Raw genomic sequence first — 26371 nt, forward strand, 5'->3', positions numbered from 1 at the left:
TTAACGGGCAACTTCAAGGTAAAAATCAAACCACTGTTCTTTTTCACAAGTCACTAATGACATAAGATTATCATCAATGATTAAACACCCACGATGGCAGAATGAGCTGTGCCTCAAGCTCTTATACCAACTTGAGCAGAGATAAAGGGGCCCAAACCACCTCTCAGTTCCTAAGATCTTATACTCCAAACCCCTGAGCTGACAAATTAGATTGTTAAGCCAGTTTAAATGACTTTCCCAAGGTCACACCTAAGCTGTAAGTTTTTAATAAGACAATTTTACTCTTGAATCACTTTTTTTTTTTTTTGCTGAGGAGTAACCTAATTGAGCTCTCAGATATTTGTGGGGAACAGGAAATCCTCATGCCAAACTGCCAGCGTAAACGATGCTCCTGCAATGTGCCCATCTGACCCAGCAGTACCCTTCCAAGCCAACTCAGGAAAGCAGGTGCAATAACAGTTACACAAACAACAGGATTATTTGAAAGAATTTTAAACATCACAAACACACAACGGCAGAAAACCCAGACAACTCTCAGCAATGTCTCTTGCCTGCAATCACAACCTAGACACCCAGAATAGCTCTCAGACCAAGCCACGGGTCCCCTGAGGACTTGCCTCACTCATCTGTGCAAGTCCCTGTCGCTCAGGGAGGCTAGCGAGCCTTCAGAAGCACGTTTGTTCTGCAGACATCCCTAGCACTGGAGCTTCAAACCAGTCATCTTTCCTGCGTGGCCTCCCGTTTGCCAGAGTACATTAATTAGCCACCTGTAAAACACCTGTACCAAGCCACACTGAAAGCAATTCCCAGAGTTTTCTACTTAAGTTTAAAACAGACGAGGAGATTCTAATATCGTTTCCTGAAATCTACCCTTTGAGAAAGAGCAAGCACTCAGGCGAGGCCCTCAGGTGGGCTATGTGCAGCTTCTACACCCACACCAAGCAGCCGGGATACAAACCGGCGTCCACGTGGGCTCACCCGCAGATGCAAGATGAAAATTTAGCCACCAGGCTATGGCGTCAGGGCCGGTATCTGCAGTTTCTACGGGCAGCGAGGAATCGATGGGGCCTAGGCACTGAAGAAATGAAAGCCATCCAGCACTCCGGGAAGGATCAGCATCCACGTCCAGGCTCCAAGACTCTGCATTCTCAAACACTATTTATATAAAAGTGACCCCAAAAGCCAATACGGTGAACAGCTGGAGGTCACACCTTCCAGCTGCAGGCCATAAAGATGGTGTCAGCGCCATCAAAACAAAACACAGGTTTTTAACGCTTTTGCAGTAAGAAAATCTTTCTAAACCAATACCAAACCCGGTAACCACAAGAGGAGATAAACTCTAAAGGTAATTGCAATTTAAGATACATGAACAAGGCCAAAAAAAATAACATTTTTTAAACTGCATTAACATAATCAAAAGACAAATGAAGACAAAAGAAAAAAATTCACAAAACACATGCAAAATATTTGTAAACCAGACAAAAATGTAGCATTTCCTTTAATATTCACCTGAAATTGGGCCCAGGATCCCATACCGGTTCAAATTCTGCCTGTTTCACTTCCCATTCAGCTCCTTGCTAGTGGCCTAGGAAAGCAGTCAAGGATGGCCCAAAGCCTTGGGATCCTGCACCCCTGTGGGAGACTTGGAAGAAGCTCCTGGCTTCGGATCAGCTCAGCTCCTGCCATTGTGGCCACTCGGGGAGTGAACCAGCACATGGAAGATCTGTCTCTCCTCTCTGTAAATCTGACTTTCCAATAAAAATAAATCTTTAAAAAATATATTCACTCAAAAACTCTTAAAACAACAAACAATTTTCACTGGAAAATTAGTCTAAGGTGGTACATTAAAAATATCTAGGAAACCAAAGAATGGCTCATAGACAGGAAAAAATACAAATTAAGATAATGGATTTCCTTCAGATGGGCCCAGTAGAAAGCCAAAAATATTCAACACACAATGTGGAGCCACGGAAACGGAGGTATTTCTCTAGTTCACCACAGGAGACGCAAAGCCACGCGGGTGGGAAGGTGACACCTGTGGACAGAGGGGTTCCCCAGATCGCATTCCATGGTGGAGGCCGCCAGCCGTCACAGAATCAAAGCAGCAGAGCTTTCAAAATCACAGAATCCAAGGACCAAAAGGAAGCCGGGACCATTCAAGACGGGCTATTCCACAAACAACTGTTAAAATGTGACAACTTTTTAAAAAAAAAAATTTTAAAGCCAATAAAAATGTACAATCTCTGAGAGGCGGCTTGTAAGGTTGCCAGGGAGTAGGGGGCAATTTCTGGGGTGCAGTCAGGACAGGTCTTCCCACGACCCAAAGCCTCACTTTCCACTTTCCACCCTCTGTAGTCCTAGCATGGGGAAACAGCCCGTACATGTAATGCGTGCACAACCAGGGATGCCAGCACAGCAATCCCCCTAGGGAAAGTAATGCTCTCTTAATTAATGTCTTCCAAAGAGACACCAGACTGCCCACTCCTTGACCCCTGAGGGTGAAATCAGGCACAAACAACACGTGGGAAACAAGGATGATCTCCCGTGACCTAAGTGAGGGAGCCGGAAGTGAGGTTCCCACGCGTCGTGACCCTTCCAGAAACAGAGTTCCACAGCCTGTCCACTCTGAGAAATGTCCCCCAGGCTCTCCCACCTTTTCCAGTCTTATTTGGTTCTTTTTTTTTTTTTTTTTTTTCCTTAAAGCACAGGAAGACACCAGGGCGGAGGCAAGGTAGGTTAAGTCATCATTTGTGATGCCCAGGATACCAGTCTGGGCTGCTCCATTTCCCATCCAGCTCCCCGCTAACGTGCCTGAGAGAGCAGCAGGAGACGGGTCACGTGCTTGGAGCCCTGGAGCCCTGAGCGAGTCCTCCATGGAGTTCCTGGCTCCTGGCTTCAGTCTGGCCACTCGGGAAGCAAACCAGTGTTTCACAGCGCTTATATTATCCCTCTTCTCTCTTCCTCCATCCGTCCTGCCCTCTCTCCTCCTCTCCCCATGATCTCTGTCACTCTTCCTTTCAAACAAAATCAATCTTTTTAAAAAGAGATCAAGAGCTCCCTTCCTCCTCCTGGATCCCCTACCAGAACACACAACCGAACACAGCTCTTTCTGAACTGGGAAGAGGCTGGCAATGAAGGGAAAAAAATGAATGCTGAAGTTCTGTCTACAACATTCATTATTTTTTTTAAAACCTCTAACCTAGTGCCAACACTGTGCACAAACGGTGCCAAAAAAAAAAAAAAGACACCTCTTTTTTATCACAAAGCCTATCACCTTCCCTACATCAATACAAACCAAAGATCTTCAAATGTTCAAGAAAAATGATTTCTACTGAAAAAAAATCAAAATAAGTTTATCTTTTAATTTCATTTTTGCATGATGCAGTCCTCTGCTACAAAGGGAGGTCCTGGCTGGCTGCACAAACCCCACAGCTGCACCCTGGGCCAGGCCTCCCCAGCCCAGCACCCACCACTCCAAGGCATCGTGCCCACCCCTTCTGGGAAGATGGGCCTCAACGGACTTCTCCCCTAACAGCATACAAAGAGGCTCCTGAGCGTCCCACTTTCTGAAATGATCATTTGATCCTTATTCCTGATCACTACAGTGCTCCTTACAAAAAAGTCTTAGGTTTTTCTTGCCTTCCACTGATGCTCCTGACACTGCAATATCGAGTCCTCATCCAAGACATCTTGTGCTAAGTACCTAGTCAAGCCTGGGTTTCATCTCAACCTTTGTGGCAGCCATGGACCCAGCTGCTCACGCTCCCTTGCAGAAAATGTCTTCAGTTGCTTTCCAGAAAGACCAAACTTCCTCTGCAGCCACCATCCCAATGCTGTTCCTTAGTCCAGCCCCCCACACCTAAAGACCCCCTCACGTGTCCGTGTCTTACAGTCTGAGCTTCTAGCTGCCGCACGCAAGCTGAACATCATTGCTCGGCAAAAACAAGTCACAACTTTTGGTCCCGCCTACCTCAACACAATCAAGCACTGCACTTAATTCTGAATTCACAACCGCATACCCAAGTCCCGTCCCCAGCATCTCACACCATGTGGCCCTTACCATCTCCATGGCCATCACCACCACCAAGACTGACCTAGGGTGCCCAACGTGTCTTCCCAGGATGGCTGTGAAATGCTCTGATTTCTCCTCCCCTTTTCTCTTTTCAGAAAGAAAGCCAAGCACGTCACCTCCTTGCTTAGAAGTCTGAACCTGTGCCTTCCGGTCACATGTAAACCAAATGCAAACTCCTTCCTACAGCCCTACGTGACCCGGCTGGAGTTCACTTCCTGGTCATCCTGGACACGGCCATCAGCAGCATGTTCCACATGTGTCACCTGAGTGGATTCAACAGCAGGTGCAGTCACTCAAGAAGGAGAGCAGAAGGCACGATCTGAAAGTGCATGTCCAATCAGTCAGGATTCCAGGCTGCAGCCACCACTGTCAGCGGAAGCTACCGACTCAGCTGTCTCCTTGTGCCAGGCTTGCACCCGACCCTGCTCTCCATCTTGTGACAGGGCTTCACCAGAGAGCTACAGCAGCCCCCACACTCCACCCTCGACCTTAGGGCAGTTTCTTAGCATCAAAGGCTCGAAAGAAAAATTAACAGAAGGTTCCCAAAAAGAAGACAGACCCTGGGCTGGCAAGGTGGGGTAGTGGGCAAAGCCTCCACCTGTGCTGCTGCATCCCATACGGACACTGGTTTGTGTTTCAGATGCTCTGTGCTTCAGATCTGGCTCTCTGCTAATACAACTGAGAAAGCGACAAATGAGAGTCCAAGTGCTTAAGCCTTATGTCCACACAGGAGACAAAGAAACTCTCGGCTCCTGGCTTCAGATCAGCCCACACCTGGCCGTTGCAGCCTTCTAGGGAGTAAACCAGTGGACGGAAAATGTTTCTGTCCCTCCCTTTGTTAATTCTGCCTTTCTGATTTTCAAACAACTAAATCTCTTGGTAGGCAGACCTATTATTTTCCCCATGAACCTTACTCTCCACCAAGACCTAAGTAAGCTGCATACCATCTGTCAGCCCTAAAGCCTGTGTTCCCCAAATCAGGTCCTGAGAGGAGAGAAGCACCACTGCTCGCACAAAGTGTGCTGAGTTCAGCACACCTTACCCTTCCAACCCGCCCATAGGATCCCAGCCACCTTGACCTGCACAGGCTCATCTCACAGCATCTTCCTCAAATCTGTGTCATCAAGTACATTAGAAACTTTTGGAAAGCACAATGTACAGAAAAGTACATACATTAAAACACATGAGGGCCAGGTGCGACGGCGTAATGGTTAAGGTCCTCGCCTTGAACGTGCTGGGATCCCATATGAGCACTGGTTCTAATCCCGGCAGCTCCACTTCCCCATCCAGCTCCCTGCTTGTGACCTGGGAAAGCAGTTGAGGACAGCCCAAAGCCTTGGGACCCTGCACCCACGCGGGAGAGCCGGAGGAAGTTCCTGGATCCTGGCTTTGGATCAGCACAGTACTGGTCGTTGCGTTCACTTGGGGAGTGAATCATCAGACGGAAGGTAATTCTCTCTGTCTCTTCTCCTCTCTCCATATATCTGACTTTGCAATAAAAATAAATAAATCTTTTAAAAAGAATTTTTTTTAAAAAATTAACCGATATGGAAAATAAAAATATGTGACATTTACACTACCCTTGACTGACTTAGAGCATGACTTCATGACACTTCATTGACAAGCCTCTGCATCGCTTTTTCGGTCTTTTTTGGCAATCATTGTCTGCTGCAAGTCTCAGGTAAAAAAGAAAAAAAAAAAAAGTGGGGGGAACTACAGCAGTTGCTGCTGCAGCCCTGTCACTTCACACCCTGCAGCCACCTCTAAGTATCTCAAGAAGCCAGCAGTACGCATTCTGAGACGCGGCGTCCAAAGCCCCTGCTCCGGCTGCGGCCCAAGACAGAAGCATCCTCCATGCACTCCAAGGGGAAAGCCCTTCCCTCCCTGGCAGCGCAGATCCTGCCGGGGGCCACCAGGGACCCTTTCAGGAAGGCAGGAGAGTGATCACCTTCCAGGACTTCCATCCTGACTTCCAAGAGCTAATGGGTTCCTCAGGCTGGCAGTGCCTTCTGATTGCTGTGGGTTTTATTTCCATTCTGCTTTCTGCTTGGTCCTCCCTGCAGCACTGTTTTATCGACCCCTGTTCAGCCCTTTGCTTATCACTTCTCTTGCACTCTTGTGAACTACATCCCATATCTGTTCTTGTTAAGACCAATGAATGCTAGCAAGATAAGAAAGAAAGAAAGAAAGAAAGAAAGAAAGAAAGAAAGAAAGAAAGAAAAGAAAAGAAAAGAAAAAGAAAAGAAGCCAGCACTAAAACAGGTAAGAAAAGATGAACATCTGAAAGGCATGAGCTAAGACCCCAGGCAAACTCGGAGGCCTCTCCTGCTCCCAGACAGTCCCCACCTGGGCACTCGGGCCTCGGGCCTGTCGAAGTGTATTTGTGATGGAGTTGGACCATGTTAAGTTCGCCTTGCAGAGCTCGAGGCTTGTGAGCAGTAGAGAAAGCCTAAGCCCCCAGCAGGCAGGAACCCAACAGAAGTCAAAGGAAATGCAAAGGGAACTTAGTCTAGGAATGAAAGCAATGCCCACCTCTGCTTTGGCATGACTGATCTTTCCTTCCCTTGCCCTCTCTCCCTGCTCCTGCCAGCAATGGCCTGGCAGCCCTGCACTTCTCAGTCCTGAGCACCTACCAACCTTCTCCCACCCCACCTGACCCAGGTCTTCCATAACCCGGAAATCCCTACCCAAACACAGCTAGCCGCTGCCTTGTCTTCCTTGTGTAACAGACTCTCATTCCTTGGGTCATTTTAAAAGGCTCATTGATTGAATGTTAAAGCTACCAGTACAGGGTAAATGTAACACATATAAATTTAGCTCATTTCTCTACACTTTCTGAATGCTACACAGCACACTTATTTATAGCAGGACGCACTTTCACTTTTGTAAAAAGAACTGCGTCTGTTGCTGCTTGACCTGTGGAACGGTGGCCCATCACTCTCAAGCACTCTACTCGGAAAAGCAGACATCATATGCATCCTGCTGCGCTGCATGTAACTCCAGGTAACACCAAGTTCATTGCAGAATCCTGCTGGCCTGCCAGCCTCAAAGCTAATCTCCTAGCCTGAGATTCTAGGTGCTCCAGACAGACTACGAAACACAATTTCTGCCCGTTCAATTCTGATCTTCATGGAAGCAGCCAGAAGAATGAGAAGGCTTGGAGAAGCTTGAAAGCACCCATTCAGACGTGATGCGCTGGCACAGCCAGGCACTGCCTGAAGAAGCAGTGGATGCTGTAGGGGAGCCTACCCTGACACAGCACTGACAGCTGCCCAGCGGGCCCTGTGAGCAAGCACGGCCCCTCTGCGAGCTACACAGCTGCAGCATGCGCACCAGACCTGTGCAGCTCTCAAGGAGCCCCAGAGCCAAGAGGGGGACTGGCCTGAAGGCTTGGTGGGGGTGGGTGATCGCCAGCACCCCTTAGCCAAGAACCAACAGCGAGAAGGGGAAGAACAGGCTTTGGGGAAAACTGTTCTGAGCCGGGAAAGGCCAAACACGTTGCAGGAAATGCCCAAGCTCAGAACAGTGAGAAGGGCGACTCCTCTGGCAGGTGCCGCTTGCTCGCCATGTTCTCATCACTTCTCTCAGCACGGCCTTGACTGTGTGCAGCGACATGCATGTGAATGTTTAAGGCACATGCCTGTGTCTGTTTAGAAATACCAAAACGTACACGCATGCTATATTTAGTGATTCCTGGGTACTTTCAAGTCTTTTTTAGTTGTTTACTTGTTGTTTCCTGCACTCTCCACCAAAGGGTACTCCGACATCTTTCCAGCTTTTACAATTAAACCTAACCATCTGGACAAAAAATCTTCACATTCACTAAATTAGTCACAGATTTTGTGGGTAAGCTGAGAAAGCAAACGCTATGCTCCGTGCTAGCATTTCAACCACATGGACCACAGCGCACACACTCGCCCTCCAAGGATTTCGGCAACTGTACACGCACGGGTCAGGCTTGCGCACAACACGGGGGCAGCCAGCCCCCACGCGGAACTGCTGGTGGACTTGGGGTCACTCCTCAGCTCCCGGCAAGAGTTAGCAGCGGTTGGGGACTAGGCCCCTCAAAGACCTCTCACAATTTCTTTGACAGACCAGGGCCGAAGTACTGTCACTTTCACTGCCATTTCACTTCCCACCGCAGCTGGTGAATGTCAGCCAAGACGCTGGCCACCATGTCATATGGGGAAATGCAGACTGAACTGCCGACTCTGGGTAAGGGGCGAACACCGGCACACACTGGGACATTTTCCAGATTTCACAAGCACAGTTGTCTTGGAACCTCTTCAGATCTTACTATGAATGGCAGGAAGGGAAAACTCAATGTACTTAAGATTCACTATACTGGCCCAGTACAGTATCCTGGTGGCTAAAATTCTCATCTTTCATGCGCACAGGGATCCCATATGGGCATCGGTTTGTGTCCCAGCTGCTCCACTTCCCTTCCAACTCCCTGCTTGTGGCCTAGGAAAGCAGTCAAGGATGGCTCAAGCCTTGGGACCCTGCACCACAATGAGAGACCCAGAAGAGGCTCCTGGCTCCTGATCAGCTCAGCTCTGGCCAGTGCGGTCATTTGGGGAATGTACCAGCAGATGTAATACTTTTTTTTCTTTCTCTCCTTCCCTCTGTAAATCTGACTTGGAAGATCTTTCTGTCTCTACTTCCCTCTGCAAATCCGACTTTCCAATAAAAATAAATAAAAAAGATTCAATATATTTAGAGCATTAGAAACTGACAAGGGCAACTGAGTCTATACTACCATCCGACCACTAGCGCATAAGTGCAGGTGTCAGTTTCCTCCAAGCTAAACCTGAATGGTGTTATTTGCTGGAGTTAACACCACACACATGAAAACACTCATTTCTACAAAGAAATGCATACGTGAACGTCCAATAGGCTTTCAGATTCAAAAGTTAGGCTTTCAAAGGATGCTCAAAGCCTTCCACGGTAGCAAAAATTAAGTTTCAGTATCAGTGTAAGCAGGTTTATAAAATAATCGTGTAAACAGAATCTTGCGTTGGCCTTTTTGTTTTCAGATTGTGTGTGGGCAACAAAAGGGATCCAAGTGTGGAGGAGAAGTTGGAGGGGGGCAGGCAATGGGAAGTTCTGAAACTCGGTACAGGGAGCCGGTACTGTTCATTCCTCATGCGACACTGAGGGAACATGGACCAAAAGAGACTAACACAGCTACGCGTGCCTGGTGTGTTTTCACAACCTCCAGAAATGTGCATACTGCAGCGGGCCAGGCAGTGTGGTCCGAGGCTGGCAGACCTCTACAATGTGCCAAGCCTTAGACTGAGACTGCCAGACACAACCACGGGAGTGTTACCTGGGGGATTCTAAAGGTAAGAGCGTACTAGGCACCTGTCAACAGTCAAAAAAGTGTGATCAGATTTAAGTGAGCATTTGTTGGGCTTTTACAGTTTTCAGCAAATAGAAATTGTCTGCATGATTTTGTTTTGAAATGTTTGAAGTTCGTCTACCTAGTGACTAAAAGCCATGGTAACTCATGCTGGCTACCTCACAATGGTAAATGGCAACCCCTTGCCTTGCTCATTTGAAAACATGAACACAAAAGCAGCAGGAATGAGCAGTGGCACCGCTGGAAACCAGCAGAAGCCAGCACCACGACCACAGAGGTCTAACCCTCCACCCTGCCTGCCATTCACCAGCCCCTAGAAGACACAGCTCATAGAATGCTCTCCGCCATGACCTGGACTTGAGGACCAAGCCACTCTCAAATTATCAAGATACTAAGAGAACAGGAACAAAACTTGAAGGGAAGAGGAAAGAGCAAACGAAGGCCGCATCAGCCAATGCAGTCTTAACGTGCTATCAACCAAAAACACATCAAGCCACCTAAGATGGCAGGGTTTCAGAAAAAGAAAAAAAGGACTTCTCTGAGGGCCTCTTCATACAAAGACATCACAAATACTAGTTGGTCATCAGAAAGGATGACAGAGGAGATAAAGGGTCTCACTCCCAGATGAAGCTAACAAATAAATAATAAAAAGAAACAGGGAACGGGACCTGTTTAGAACATTTCCAGCGAGTCCAGTTCACCAGCGATTTCCACAAGCCTGTTTACTCAGATAAGAGCCAACCACAGCTCCAACAGGGACAAAGACCACTCCTACTGCTAGCTACGCTCTACCCCTAGAAAAAGAAATTAAAACGCAAAAAGCATGCTGAATGAAATGCAGGCTGCAGGGTAGCGGCTCTTCCCTGCCCAAGTTACTGGAGAGTCCCCTTCTACTCAGAAACAGGGTCACTGTATCAGGAAATAGCGGGGAATTTCTGTCAACAGCCCCAGACGCCTGCAGCAGGGCTCCCCAGCACCAGCCTCCATCACTTCCATTCCCCTCTCTCCAGCAGAGAAATCTGCAGATTTTAGCTTCCTGATCAAGCAGCAAAGTTAACAAACTGCTCCCCAACCACCCTACCCCCAAGCCTCTCCCTCTTTTTACAGACAGCGTGTAAAGAGTGCCCTTGGCCAAAGCATTCTCACCATTAATTCATCAGGCCTTTGTGAAAAGAAAGGAGTTTAAAAAAAAAAAGGCTTAAGCACAAAACGTACCCCAGGGCATTCCATTTCTGTAGCTCTCCGCCTCGGCCTTTTGCCTCCCAGTCCAAGACTGAGTAAGTCTTAATCTGTCAACAAATGGTTTGCCGTACAATTAAACCATTCATTCTTTTTTTTAATTGCTTGGCCGTGGCCCAATCCAGAGACTTTTCTAGGTTCTTCCATTATTTAGCTCTCCCAGTGGTTAAAAGGCAATAAGCTCATTTGGAGTTTATAAAACTATGCACCATCAACAAAGGGACACAACGCAGATTCTGAGATGCAAGGAGGCTTCTGTGTGTACACGGAGCTCCGTGTAGTCTTCGCTCAACAGAGATGCGTGAGCCCCAAGTAAGGGGCTGGGGATGTGGGGGATGGGAGGAGAATTCCAAGCAGTTATGCTAAGTTGCAAATACAGCAAGGTCCACTTGAACTCGGACTGTCTCCACTGTTTTCTCTCCCAAGGTAGGGAGAAAGCTAGGGAGAGCCTGACCTCCTAAAAGGGTAATTAATGAACCCCAGGACCACAATCCTGTCCATTGTGAGCACTTCGCTGTGGGGCCACCATTTTTTTTTTTAACCCAGGAGGTCTGCAATCTCAAAGACCCCGGTTGAAATTTTTAAGGATTTCCATCTGGCTATTTTTTTTTCTGGGACCAGTCATTGAGTAAGAAGAAAGGAAATGACAAAGAGCACGCCTGCTTCTTTTGTGGAAATCTGGAGCGGCAGAAAATGAGTTTTTCTATAACTTATTTAAATAATTGATATTCTGTATACAAATAATATAAAGGAAGCTTTGCTTAAACCAAGTGAAATAAATGCCCCACCCTAACTGCAGACTGTAAACAGCACATAAAAAAGGACACCATAGATCAATCAATCCGGGCTTTTAGGACTAGGTTTGACAACGCACTTTTTAAAAAATGGGCATCCATTTACATGGGAGGCTGTTACTTAGAAACTGAGAGAGAAGCGTGATCAACATAACCACTCTGCCATCAATAAAATCCCGCACACCTCTTTAAAGTCCATTCTTCCTGCTGATATCAATGTGCCCAGATGCTAAGGAGTGAACTCCACTATAAAACGACGCAACCGTAAATCTCCCCGAGCGCAAAAAGTTCCAGCCCCGCCACCATCCCCCACTCACACTCACTGCCTTAGGACCAAGCAAGCGGCTTTGAAAGGCAAGTAAGGAAATGCCAGTGCTACGTTTCTGGCCTTCAGCAAGCAAGACCTAAGCCACTCTCCCATTTGCATACAGGAGGAGAGGAACGCCTTTGTAAGGGGAAACAAATCATTGAAAAGGAGGTGGAGTCTTGGACAGGGTGGGGGAAGGAGTGGGGGGGAGGCAAAGGAGGGGGAAAGGAATAAAAAGATGAGGGAAACGGCTTTGAAATGCACGCACAGCTTTCCCCCCCCCATACACCCTTCACAAGCCACCCAGGCCCTTAGGGCCCAAGTCCAGCCCAACCTCCCACCAGGGACATCCCCCACCATGCCCTGGTACTGGTCATGACCATCAGGCACCGCATTTGAACAGCTAAGCATGTGTGCACAACAAAAGTCTTGGTGTTTGGCCCAAATGAGGTTGTATTCCAGTAAAGCAAGGCAGGCACAGGGTCCTAACCTTACCCAAAGATCCCCAAACACTCCTCTGAGAAACACTATGCAACTTCCTGGCACAACCCACAGCTCTGTAAACCCATTTTGGGAATTCTGCAAAGGGGAAAGGCTTGCATCTCCAGCGGCTTTTTGTTTGGTTTTCACAGACCCAGGATGCAAGGATTTCCAGGGCGGAAGGGAAGAGGGAAAAAAATGCAAATCCCTGGCAACTCCTTCCAAATAGTCGCGGAAAACTCGGAAAGCAAATCCAAAGGCTCAAAAATAAATATTCAAGAGCATTAATTTGTTTCTAGATGTGTGCCTGCGAAGAGAAAACAGCAGTCAGAACGTGGAAATTTCAGTCACATTTTGCAACTAATTGGAAGCAGATTAGAATTCCGCCTCGGGGGAACGTTGTCAAACTAGAAGCTGGGGCCAGTGAAGAAAGAGGTGAAGGCGTCCTGAAGGGCTGACAGATTTACAGCGCTCGCGGCCATCCCCGGGTCCCCGGGGCGGGAAGCGGGGCGCGTCCTCGGCCACGTGCGTGCGCGCGCGCGCCTCCCCCGCCCCGCCGGGAGCGCGCAGCCCACGCTGCCGGCCACGCCCCCCACCCCGACTGAGGCGCCCGAGCCCTCCGTCTGCTCGCGCTGAGGAGACAATACCGCGGTCAGTCGGAGGAGCCTCTGAGAAGATAGATGGAAAACCCAACCTACGAGATACAGCCGAGGCTGCCGGAGCCCAGGAGGGCGACTCCGGCCTTAGGATACGAGGGCGGGAGGCGCCGCAGCCACGGGGACGGCGGCCCTGGACGCGGGGAGGCGCCGAGAGCCCACCGCCCTGGCCCCGGCTCCCCGGGCCGGAACGCGGGATTCTCCTCAGGCTTCCGGCGCTGAAGGGCGCGTGGGGAGGGGGTGAAGGTTAGGTTTTCCGGTTTTGTTTTTTAGTTCATCACGGCCTGCGTCTCGTGAGTCGCCCCTCCCCCCTCACCCCAGGGACCGCGTTTCTGAGAAAGACTGGGTTCTAACTTCATTTCCGTCACAAAAGAACGACCCGAGCACGTGGAAGGCGCAGATTTGATGGCATTATCCGCGTGGCTGCTGTGGTGAACCGCACACAACACATCAACAGCTCTCCGTGAAGACTGAGGGCCCGGAGCTGATTCTTAAACCAGAACCAGGGAGGTGACGAGATCCCCAAGTCATCTGGTCAGAATGGGGCCACTTTACCCAGGGAGGAAAAAAAAAAAATAGCCAGAGCCACTTGCCAACTCATCCTGACGATTTTATAGGCGAAGAACGGGCGAAACTGTAAAGTCGAGACACCCACATAAATGGTTCTTTGATGCCAACTCAACTGGAAGCAAGTGGTGTCATTTAAAAAAAAAAAAAAGTTAAGGCCTCCAGCATAGGGTAAGCTGCTAACCTAAGCAGATACAATTTGGACTGAACCTGAAGTGCCAGGCCAGAAGGGCGTCCCTGACGTGCTAGCCAAAGCACCCATGGGTTGGTCTTTTTCCCATCAAATGGAGCAACAGTGACTTCCAGGAGTTTATGAAAGTGTGACCCATTGGAACTTTGTCTGTTGCTAATTGAAGCCTATAAAAAGAGTCCATTTCTTAAAACCTACTACAAACACTTTTTTTTTTTAATTCACTGCCACATAACAAAAACCAGAATCAACTTGACTGGTAGATCAGTGCAACCAAAGACCAAGCTATTATTTCAGACTGTCAGGGGAGGGCAGTAAAATTGCTACCAGGTCTCCTTAAGTTACCCTTCAATAAAAAGAAGCCATCAGGGAAATAAGAGGAAAAGAAAACACATCAAAACCTTAAAAGTCCCTTTAAGTAAAGTTATCCGTCTGTGGCACCATGCCATCTGCTCTCTGGTTAACATAATAGGGCAATTCCACAGCCTAAATATCTGCTTTCCACAGTCGTCCTGAACGACACAAAACATAATCAATACGTTTTTATTTACTCTCTTCAACTGTAAAAGCTGCCTTAATATGGCGTGATGGAAATATGCCTAAAATGCCCCAGGAGGCACATTTTTCTTCAGGTGCGGGCTGACAAGGATTCCCAGGAGGCAGAAAGCGACAATAGGCTCAGTTTATAATCCTGAGGCGGGGATGGAGGCGGGGAAAGGCAGCAAAGCCAGCAGTGGTGTGTGTTCGGTGTTTCAACCCCATTGGTCCTAATCAAAACACCAGGCCTTCTGAGTTCTCCCCTGCAACTAAAATACAGACTTTTTAATGTTTATTGAGCTTTGACGCAACTGAGGGAGGCGGGGGGACCTTCTAAATCCCAGATGAGATCCCTGGATTCAAAGCCCACTGACCTATCGGTTTTTCAGGCAAAACCCAGAGTCTCCTCTCATTAAACTCCCACAGGTGCTTCTAAGCCGAATATAGCAGATAATGCAGCAAGGCCTGGAGGAGCAAAGTGCTAGTTCTCACCCGGGGAGTGTCTTCGCAGCTCTCAAAATAACCTGACAAATAGCCCAAGTGCTGGCCAATCAACTGTGAATGGTTTAACAACCTTCCATTCAGCAGCGAAGGCTTTGTTCCAATTGCCAAGACCTTAAGCTTCAATGAAAAAGAACTTGCAACAGAAAGCAAGTAGTCACTAACAAAACCTCAACTGGGACAGAGGGAGAGGCCTGTTGAGTCTGCAGGGCGTAGGAAAGTAAGATCAACAGCAACTGAATCAGGCCCGTTCTAACTCAACACGCCCAACCCACCATCCCCACCTGGGACATTCGAGGAAGCCCACAGGCACACCTGTGCAACACCAGGTGCAGGGCACCCCCCTGCCATCTCTGTGTTACTAAGTGGTTACTGAAGCAGGGACTTGCCGGTTTTCAAAATGCCTATAAGCTTAATTGACAAGGAGATTAAGAGTATTATCATCTGTTGATAAAAATCCTGATGGAGAAGGCTATTTCCACAGTGACATCTGCCCCAAGGGCCAGCTCAGGACTTCCTTGGTCCTGGAACAACACGTGCCACAGAGGAGCAGCCCTTCACAGGGCTGGCAAATTCAGGATGCTGTGCTACCGTAATTGCTTGAAAAGACCCCCAGTGCTGATAACACAATTCCATCTGCCCCGCCTACACCCCCGGAGTGGGCTCAGCACACGGCAGTGTTCTGCCCCCTCAACAAGCCCAAACTTTAAACCACATCGAAACTCAATTATGCCTGTTGACCTTTTTTGAAAGAAAAAACATCCACATCAAAAAGTCAACTTCATCACGCTCAGATCACTGAGCAAAGTCTGTGTTCCGATTTACAAAGAAACCGATTTATCTCCCTCCCACAAGACAGCTCTAAGTATAAAAAGGTGACTTCCTTTTAGCTGTAGGACTACGCTTGGGCTTTCTGGAGCCCCAGGAATGGCTGAGCACTGCTGTGTAACACCTTTGTTAGACGAATGCAGCTCCACCGAATGTCACTCAGGAACACCCCCCCCGCAAAAAAAAAAAAACTGCCACCATGTTTAAAGGAAAAATAAATACCACACACTTGTTACCTCTCACCCTGCCCCCCAAAAGAAGAAAAGAAAAAAACATATTGCTTTGCCACTTTTAAGAAGGCTAAGGAACTGGGAGTAGCAGATTTATGATTTAAATACTTGTGGCTAAAATAGCTTTCCAATTACCCAAGGCCTCTCAGGAAGAGAATGCATTACGTGTTAATGACCACAACCAGGGGTCTCTTCTCCACTCTTTTGTGGAGAAACCCGGGCAGATCCTCCCCGCAGCTTCACCATTAACATGTCTGTTTCCTGTCAGCCCACTCAGAGATAATGCCATTTATCTCACCAAGGCACCAGCCCAGTCATTAGCTTCAAGAAAAGACCTCAAACAAAGGCCCGAGAATGTTTCACCCAGGGCTGTTCCCAAACCCAGGACCCCGAGCGCCAGGGTTCCAAAATGTATCTGAAAAGAGTATTTTGCCCAGTAATGGACAAGCCTTCCCAGGGCAAGACCTCTCTGGTCACAGTCAGCAGCCCAGGGAAGCAGCAGGCACATTAAATGAACCATCTTAAAGACTGCTCAGCGCAGACCTCCCACTCCCTGCCTCCCTCAGGCAGAAGGGGAGGAGAGGAGGGACAGACAGGACCATTCAGGTACCAGCTGAATACAGCTCAGCAGAATGGACCCCCCCCCCCATGGCGAGTGTCTGCAGTGCTGGGGCGGGGGCCGGGGGTGTCCTGCGCTTCTGGAAAGCTTTTAAATAAAAGTGGAACTGGTTAAAGTCAATGTAGGAACATGTGTTTTCACAGTGTTGCTCATATTACCGCAATTTCAAGTCTCTATGAAGTACCAGGTGAACTTTTTTTTTTTTAAATCAAAAGGGGGGCGGGAAGGCACGCACAGACACTGTCAAAATTGGAGCAAATTTCAGCCGTGCAATCCCTGGTTTTCATGCTGAAAACGAAGAACAGATGGCCCTTTCCGCGTTGTTTGGATCTGGTTATTGAACACCTCTGTGCTTGGGGAGGTTTCTGCTTAGCACTTTCGGCACACATTTCATTTACTGACTATAAAACACTGCTTAGGAAAAATAAGTCTTTATAATGCTCTAATTAAAACCATCTCGGAGCCAAGCAGTCTCCCTTGAAGAGCATTCTTAACCTCCCGACACTGGCACAAGCAGTGCCCCCTCCTTCCTTGTAATTACAGACTAGTTGCAAAGTTACAAAAGTTGCTGAGCATTATTTATCTCTTCATCAACTGAGTCTGTCCTTCTCTACTGCAAATCCAATAGATTTCAAACCCCAAACTCGGGATTCTGGGCAGAGGCTGCTCATACAAACGCTCCAGGCTCCAAGGATTCTCACAGCAAACTTCCCTGGGGAGCGGTCAGGCCCTGGGCTAGGTTGAAGGAAACCTCCAGAGAAGTGAGCCGCTGGGTCAGTGCTGCCAGAGCCACCGAGCTTCCCAACACCATAGTGTGGTGACCTCAGCAATGGACCCTGTTCTTAGACGCCAGCAAGGGACCCCAGCGTGTAAATGACACTCCCAGAAAAATGTGTAGGGGACCGATGTTTGCAACCAACCAACCAAATCAAATAAAACCATTCACAAAACTTATTCATCAAAATAGGCTCTTAAACGGCTCCCACTCAAAGTACCAGAATTCCCCCAGCGATGTGTGAAAAGACTTCCAACCACAGAATAAAAAGAAAAGGTTATCTTTTAAGTACCATGTGTAGTACCATGTTAGGGTGACGAGAGCCCCTACCAAGAAAAATGCCAGGACACCACCGAGAACTCTCCCATCTGTGTAGACACTGAATTGATCCCTAAGCTGGTGTATCCTGTAATCACCAGTGCCTTTCATATCTGTTCCAGTATCAGCTGTTGGTAAGAATACAGAAATCTTTAAATTCTTTGGTGCTCAAGCAAACATGGTGCTCCCCACAGGTGTCTACTGAGACAGCTGAATGCTTGCCTAGCTGGTAAGTGAACACTGTGCGCCCACAAGCTTGGTGCAAAGGTATTAGGCTTCCCCAGGAAGGAGGGGGAGGCGGAGAGGCAGGTCTTAACAACCAAAGCCAGCCCATCAAATCTACTTATTCAGACATGTCACTGGCGGCTTAACCACAAAATGGGATACAGAAATACTGCTCACACATCTCAGAATTATGGCATGTTTTGATTTCATTCACGTTATGCAGGGAGTGGCGACTTTTACAACATACTTGTGGTTTCCACATAAAGGAATAGAACACTCATTGATTTAATTAGGTTTCATAAGGTCCAATTTATCATGTTTTACATGACTGTGTAGTGAAGAAACAGAATAAAGAGACCAAAAATAGACATTTAGGCATGCTGTGAAAATTAACCGGTGACAGCCCATCTTATGAATCCCCTGCAAACCTTCCAACCAGCCACATACACACACACACACACACACACACACACACACAGAGTCTCCCTTCGGTTCTCACGTGTGGCCTCCATGAGCCACAAAATCTGATTGCTGAAAATTGATCAGCCTCACTGACTCTTCAAACACCTAGAGTCGGCTGGGGGGCGGCAGAGCGGTGGCGAGCAGGTCAGAAGTGCCTGCGCGAGGTGCCCTGCAGGGGAGTCACTTTGTCAGGTGAAGCCTCTGCTGCTTGCTCAGAGGCCTCCTCCCCTCATTAGGATGCCTTTCCTAGATAGAAGCCTAATTTGACGCAACCACTCGTTAGTGGAATTAGACTGACTTTCCGGGGTGGCATTCCTGCAGAAGAGTGCCATCTCCCCAAGCTAAGGACGAGAACCTTCGGAAGACAGGTCATCCAGTGAGCCCTGCCACCTCCAGGCCGTCCAGGCAGGGGCTGCAGTGGGCGGGACAGGTGCAGCTTGGTCCCTCCAGGAGGCCAGGAGCGGGAGGGAATCTGCATGCAATATGCTTCCTGCCCTCCCCTATCCCCCACCACAGTCGGCCAGCCTCTCATTGAGGAGATTCACAGGGTCCCATCCGTGTATAGCGCTCAGACTGCAGAAGACGGGCCCGTACATGAATAATTTAATTTTCCCTTTCTCCATCCAGTTTCCTCTGTGACTGCGAAGTGAAAAGAACACAGAAAGCAGAGAAGCGACACCGTGCTCTCCTCTCAGTTGCCATGACAGCAGCCTTTGAGATTCTGAAATGTCCCGATTGCCAGCTAAACAAAATTGTTGAATGTGAACATTTGGCTGCAAGATTAAAAGGCTAAGGGGAATGCAAAAGGGCAGTCCCTCCCACATTCCAAGCAGCCAGCGAATCCAATCAAACAGCACTGACTCCTTAACCACAGCCATTGTGAGCACTGGATTAGGGCAATTCATCTAGACAGTTAAAGCAGATTAGAACTGCAATTTGAAGACTATTGGCAACCAAAGTAAATGCCCTACAGTACCAAGTAATAAGATCTCAGAACGCCTTTTAGCAGAAACGATGAGAAACCACACGTTCAAATCTAAGACTCAAAATCTGGGAATTTCAAAAACCCCACTTGAAAGCATCAGTACGTATACCGATTTAGCATTGAGGCTAAGCATTTAAAAGGGAGAGTGGAGTGTTCCAACGACTTTTCAGTGGGTCTGGCATTCCCCACACCTGAAAGAGCACTATCACCTTCCCAAATCAAAATTCTGCGTTCCAGACCCCACCTGGAATCTTGGACATTCACCAACACAGCAAAACAACAAAAAGGCCTCAACAGAGAGTAGAGAATAACTTGAGAGGCAAATACCCAAAGACATTATTTACCACAATTACAATTCTGACCAAGTCACAAACGGCAAGATAAAAACAAACTGCTTGGTAAGCAGCTTTCCAAAAACCAATAGCAGCAAGCCACATGACAAAAATGCTGCTGCTCCCAGGCTCAGCCCAAGAAGTACTCCACCATTCATTTACAGCAGTGTCACCCACACATCCAGTGAGTGCCCCAACCTGCCTGGCGAACCAGCACCTCCAGTGCACAGTCACCATTCAACACGCACAACCCCCAGACCAGGGCACCTGCCTGCCTCCTCCACCAGTCCACAGCACTCCCCCAGGGGGGCAGCCTACCCAAAGCAAGGGCTCCTGGCTGCCAGGAAGACCACCACACAGCTGAAGGAAGTCTAGAGGAAGGCTTAAACCCCTCTAAGTCAGCAACCACGGGGTTCAAAGGCAGCAGGACTCCGGTCCTCAACCACTGCCACGTGTCTGGTCCACTTCACTGCTCTTTGCCGCCTTCCAGCTCCCCAGGCAAGCCACATGTGCAAGGGACACCTCCAGGAGAGCAGGGAGGGGAGGACAGGACCTGGGGCTGGATCTTACCAGGCACCAAACCACACCAGCAACACCTCGGGGTGACGCATCCAGGGAGACACCCTGACAGACTCGTGGGGAGGGGCGGGGAGGGTAAACAGATGCCAAGGTTGGTGAAAATAGAGCAAAGAGGATCCTCGGCATCCCTCCTCTTCAAGCAGGGAACTTGAACCCTGCCCCCTCGGGACTAGCAGGGTCAGGGACCTCACGGCCAGCCCGACACGGAAGACTGTCCTTCTTAGGGGACAAAACAGGGGCGAGAGTCCCAGGGGTGCAGGAGCGCTTTGTACTCCGGGCACACTGCAACCTGAGCTGGGAACCCAGGTGCATTCGCGTCCCTCCTCCCTCCCCCTGACCCAATCCCCAACCTGGGGACCCAGACACCGCCCCGCAGCAGCAGCCAAGAGGCACCCAGAACAGCTCCCCCCACCTGCGCCCCCAGCAACAGACTGGGCTGCACTAGGTGCACAGCTAGCACTCCTGGCGCAAACCCGGGAAGCACAGGGTAGGGGGGAAGGGGGCAGGGGAGGGTGCACTGAGCCACAGCCTGCATACCCCCACACCAACGCACCAGGAGCGCACGGGGGCTGGGAGGGGGAGGAAGGGGCCCGCGACCAGGGCGACTGGGTCCTACCTTCTCGGTTTTCAGTTTCTTGATCCTCCGGTGGCTCTCGTCGTCCTCCTCCTCCTTCTTTACCAACACAGAGTTTCCTCCCATGAGTCCCGAATCCGTGGCACTTTTGTTAACTTCCCCGCTGGCGGCGGCGGCAGCGCCGGCACCACCACTCCCAGCGCCCCCGCAGTGGAAGGGGCTCGCGCCACCCGCATTGCTCTTGGCCCCAAAGCCATAGAGGTGCCCCCCGGATGGGGCCTGGCCGCCCCCGCCGTTCGGGTGACCCTGCAACAGATCGTGCTTGTCCTTCCTGGATTTGCCCGTCTCCTTGTCTCGCTTGGCGCCTCGGCTGCCCTGGCTCTTGGCTGGCTTCTCGTCCCGGCCCTTGGCGCACGAGCCCGCGGTGGCCGCGGCGGTGGCAGCAGCGGAGGGGACGCCGGGGCCCGGGCCGGGGCCGGGACCGGGGCCGGGGCCGTGGCTGCTGGGGCCGCCGCCACCACCGCCGCCGCCGCCGCTGCCGCTCTGACCCAGCGCTGAATTCATGCCAGCCGCCTCTCCAGGGCGCGCTTGGACTTCCTGCCTCTTGCCAGCGCTGCTGATCTCGGGAATCCCATACAAGGCAGCCGAAGGCAGAGATTTATTGGCATCCTTAGAAGTTTTACTCCTTTTCACTTTTGATTTGCTGGTCTCTTTGTGCGAATTCCCCTGGGGAGCCGAGGGCTGCACAGAAGCAAATTTCAGGCCGTCGGCTAAGGCGGCGGGGGCCCCGGTCCCGGCAGCAGAGGCCGCAGCGCCGCAATCCCGGGAGCTGCTGCCGCCCGCGGTGCCGGCCGAGTTATTCATCTCAAATTTCTGTCGGTCCTTCTCCAAATCAGCGTCCAGATCAATGATCAGATTCCCAACCCCGATTTCCCAATCATCGCCACTGTCATAGGTATCAACCGCGTTTGCATCCACACCTTTGCCTGCAGTGGGAATGTTGCTCACTGACATCCTGAAGGCGGGCTCTGAAGCAGAAACACCCGGAGAACTTTCCTTTGGAGATGAGGGGACATTCGTTTAGCTCCGCTGGGCTTCCTCTTCGCAGGAAAAACAAAACCAAAAAAAAAAAAAAAAAAAGCCACCAAAATTATCTTCAGAGTCTCCTCTTCTTTTTTTTTTTTTTTCCTGCCCCACCAACGTGTCCGGGGCTTCCACAGGCTTCAGTCCAGGTCCACCTTTTCCTGTGAAAGGGGGGAAAAGTCGAAGGTTTCTCGTCTGGGTGTTACCAGGAGCCAACCAGACCACGACCCAGGCGGCAGTGAAGGGGCCCGGGACGGCGGCAGACTGAGCTGGCTGGGGTATTGTCTCCACAATCCAGGACCAGAGTTAAGGGGAAGACCCAGACCCGCGGGAGGGAAACAAACAAACAAAAAAAGGCATGCCCAGGACAGTCGCTAGAAAGAATAAGAGGTGGGAAAAACCAACCCTATATCAACAACACTTCTTTAAGGGGGAAAAAAAAAGCCATTATATATTAACAAAATTCCTACAGATCCGAGGTTTCTATGGACTGCTGCTTTTATCTTTTTTAAGTTTAGGATTTTTTTTTTTTTGACCTGGCGCGTGTGCTATCTCAGTTCCCCAAATCAAAGGCTCAACACTCCGACCAGAGGAACACGGCTTTTAAAGCCCCTGGCCACGTTCTTGCTCTTGCCATTAAAAGCCCAGACAGCCTAAAACTTCTCTCAATCTATCTGCTCAATTGTTCTTATTTTCTAATTTTAGGATTTTTTTTTTTTTTTTGCTTTACAAATTGGGCAATCTGGTTTTTGTTTCCAGGACGGAAAACACACACACACACACACACACACACACACACACACACACACACACACACCCTCCTATCCTCCTATCCTTTCTTCCCCAACAGCATCCAGTTTGTCTAAATATACACACACATGTCTTGATCGCATTTCTCTATAGGAGAGACAGTGTTCTACAAAAGGTTAAGTATCCGCCTTCTGAGGGTGGGAAAAAAAAAATCTAAATAATTCTGCTCTATTCCCAGCCCACAGGACTTGACTCGGTCTGTTAAATACGGTGCTGCTAACTGCACAAGGAAACTGATTAAGACATACACTTTAAGTGATCCGCGCCAAGGTGGCCTCAACGACCGCAAATGAGAGTGTGTTTGACAAAGAGCAGTTAAAACGGTTTTTAAAGGGATCAGCCCCCTTTTAACAGTTGACAGTCAGGGAAAAAAAATAATAAATATACATAAATACATACACACACACACACTCACACACATACACACAAGCGTTGCTTACCTTTAATCCTCTCATTTTTAATTAGGCCAGCAAATCAAAATGCTGTTCCCACTCCACTCGGCAAACAAGCCTGTACCTCATCTTACTTAAACACCAAATGATCAAGAAGGAAGAAGCCAAATCGCACATCTCAGCCAGAATAATCACTCGAGAACATTATTCCACTTCCCCACTCTCCCCCACCTCCCCCTTTTTGGCCAGCGGACCGGGTGTCCTTTTTTCTCCTTTAAAAAAATGTGTGACTGTGAGGCTGGAAGATAATGTTTCACATTCACAACAGAAGCACCAAAGGGTTTGTTCCCGCTGAACAAGCATCGAGAATAACAGGGGGTTTGTGGAAGACAGAAAGACAGAGTTTAGAGAAAAAACTTTTCCCAACTTCGCATTCCGCCTTCAGTTGTAGACTGAAGAGTCACCGTGATCGGTAAGTATTAATCCCGCGGAGCGAACTCCAGGCGCCCGCCAGTAACGAGACAGACTGCGCTAACATCGGGCCAAATTAGCGAAAGGGAAAAAAAGAACAAAAAAAAAAGAAGAAGAAAGGACTGAAAATCTGGGCTGGATTCCGCCTGTTAGTCGGGAAGTGGCATTTTTCCGCCCTTCCTGACAGATTTGATTTCTCCAACTAACTTAAGAGGAGGGGTGGACGCGGCGGCGGCGGAGGAGGAGGAGGAGGAGCGCGGCCGCGCCGGGGACAGGTGTGGGGGCTGGGCGCGGCGGCCCGAGCGCTCGCGGGCTCCGGTGAGGGACGCGGGGCCCGGTCGCGTCACGGCCGGGAGAAAGGATGTGGTGTTTTCCTGTTTTATGTTGTTTTCAGGGGGAAAAAAAAAAAAAAAAGAAAGAAAAAAAGGAACCGAGTTCCTAGTTACAAGTCCCTAAGGGAGGGTGGGGGAGGGGGAGGCGCGCCCGCGTCGCTCCAGCCCGTCAGTCGTGTGGTAATTCGATAATTAAAGAGTGGAAAAAAAATTTTTTTCCCTCAGGCGACCTTTTTCAGGACAATTTTCCCCTTCTGGCGAGCGGTGTGTCTCCCTTTTTACTTAGTTTACCCCCCCCCCGCTCCTCCTCCTCCTCACGGCGCCCGCCCCCTTCACGCGTTGAGTCAGATGGCCTCGGAGCTTGGCTTAGGATTTTTAATTAGCTGGCGTTTGGAAGCTAAGAGCAGTAATGAATTGTTGATGGATGGGAAGTGCGGGAGTCGCCGCGCTGGAAATGTCGGCGCTGGGGCGGGGGAGGGGAGGCGAGCCCGCGGCGACCAACCACGGAAAAGGAGCGATTTGGTTACAGTGCGAGCCTCTCGCGTCACGTGAGGATCAAGGGCTCAATTGGTTGTCGTGAGAACAAAAATGGTGACAAGCGTATCAAGAAAATACTGATCTGGTGTTTTAAAAAAAAAAAAAAGCGAGCCAGCCTCTCCCATCCCCCACCCCGCCCGCACGCTCGCCCTCGCGCTCTCACGGGGGGCGAGGCTGCGGGGCCGTTGGAGGGTGGGACATTTTCTCCTGGCTCCGGAGGTGCGGGTTTCTCGCAGGTTTGCCGAGGGAGCGCGCCAGAGCCCCACCGAGGTTTTCCAGAAAACACCTCACAAACCTCTTCTCCGCCCGTCTCCGGCGTGTGCGTTCTGCTCGGGGGTGGGGGGTGGGGGAGGGGGACGCACGTGCACCTGGGGGCTCCCCACCCCCGTCGCCACCCCGTCCCCTTGGTGTAGGAAACAAAGAGAAACGTTTTGGCCAGCTCCCTGAGCCTTGTCAGAAAACACGCTGTCCTTATTACTGCTGGTGCATTTGTTTAGGTTGCTGGGGCTTCCCCCTCCCCCTTTCCCTGAAGGGTGTTTTGAGGGATTTTTTCTTTCTTTTTTTTTTAAGGAGCTGGAAAAAAAGTGGTCCTTATCACCATTGCCTGGGATGGGTGACTTGATAGCAAATTATCGAGGCCACTAGGACGTGACGGGGACACACGGCCCCCGCCCCCGTCCCGGGCTGGGTTTGGGGAGGGGGGCAGGCAGAACCGGACTTTGTGGACTGAGACTTAGTAACTGTGTCACTTGCGTTGTCCTCTGGGTTGGAGCCCAGAAGGTCACTTCCTCCTTAGCTATCCCGAGCGCCCGGTTGAGCTTCATTGGTGTGGAATTGCAAACGCTTCACCCTCCACTGAACCAAACGCACCCTTCTCGGGTTGTGCTAAACGCAAAAGCCAAACCCTGCAACCAAGTTCCTCCTTTCAATGCCTCCAACTCGCACATTCCCCTGCATGAAGTCCCCGCTAAGTGCTAAGAGAGAGAGACACAGCACGCCACCGTACTTACGGTCTGTTTGGGAGCGAGTTGACCTTTTCCTTCTAACTGCATTGAATGTGTTTGGTTGCAGCCGCTTTATTTTGAAATTTGTAAGCTCTTCAACAAATGTATTATTAACAGACCGTCCTGTGTACTTGTTTATAAAATAAAAAATAAAGTTTAAGGAAAAAAAAAACAACCAAATCAAAATCCCCCTGGTGCCTACAGACAACACCAGCAGCTTGTTCTGCAACACTGAAATCAGGGCTGGAAAGACAACACAGACAAACACACACAGGGGGACTGGAGCGAAAGCGGCTCCCAGCCTCTGTTACCTGAAAGGCACTTTTCTTTGTTCCCAGTGCCCTTTCGCAGCGGGCCAATCAGAGAGCAGCTTTTATGAAACTGGGCCCTCTGATTGGCCGGCTGCTTTCTTCTTGGCTACTGTAGGGGGTTGGAGAGACACACGCATAAAACACACACTGGGAGCGGGTGGGGTGCGCTGGGGGAGGGGTGTGGAGACAAAGCGTTTTATTTCCCAACCAGATTGGGGTTGAGGCACCTCTCCCACAGTCAGAAGGAAAAAAAAAAAAATGGTGCTGGGCTGGCCCGTGTTTCAATTACTACATCATTCACATAAAACACTTATTTATTAAAACACATCTCAAACAGGCTGCGAAGAGAGGATGTCGGTAAATACTAGTTGGAGTGTGTGAACTGGGGAGAAATATCTGAGACGCTCGCTCGGGTGGCGCGCGGAAGCCGAGGCGCGGCGAGCTCCGAGCCGGAGCGCCGGGAGGCTGGCAGCGTGCGGCGGCAGCGAGCGCCGGCCGGCTCCCCTGAGCCGTTCCAGGGACCCACAGCCCACCACCCAAGGCGGATTTTCTGCGTCCCATCTCCTCCCCTCCAGATGGTTTTTCTTTTCTTTTTTCCTTCGTTTTTTTTGGGGGGCGGGGGGGAGAATAGGATTTCTTTTTACTCGTTGATTAAATAAGAAAAATCGATCTTGGGGTAAAGGCGGTGGTGGGCAAACAAGTAACCCTTTTGTTTCCAGGCGCCTCGTCTGCAAGCTGTGACGTGTGAACGCTGGCAACGGTTTAACCGACGCTTCGGGCAGGGTTCTTCTCTGGAATT

The 26371-nt window shown here is 49.8% G+C and overlaps 1 protein-coding gene across 1 annotated transcript in view; it reads right to left on the reverse strand.

Moving 5' to 3' along the window:
- ZNF608 (zinc finger protein 608) overlaps positions 1-21646 on the reverse strand; it is a 78543-nt gene extending 56897 nt beyond the window's left edge. The window contains exon 1 of the mRNA XM_040968998.1: positions 20675-21646. Coding sequence (XP_040824932.1) covers positions 20675-21646 — 972 coding nt within the window. The remainder of the gene's footprint in view (positions 1-20674) is intronic.
- Between the last annotated feature and the right edge of the window lie 4725 nt (positions 21647-26371).

This window comes from Ochotona curzoniae, unplaced genomic scaffold (assembly GCF_017591425.1).
Source record: "Ochotona curzoniae isolate NIBS_2020 unplaced genomic scaffold, NIBS_Ocur_1.0 contig_1, whole genome shotgun sequence".
NCBI lineage: Eukaryota > Metazoa > Chordata > Mammalia > Lagomorpha > Ochotonidae > Ochotona > Ochotona curzoniae.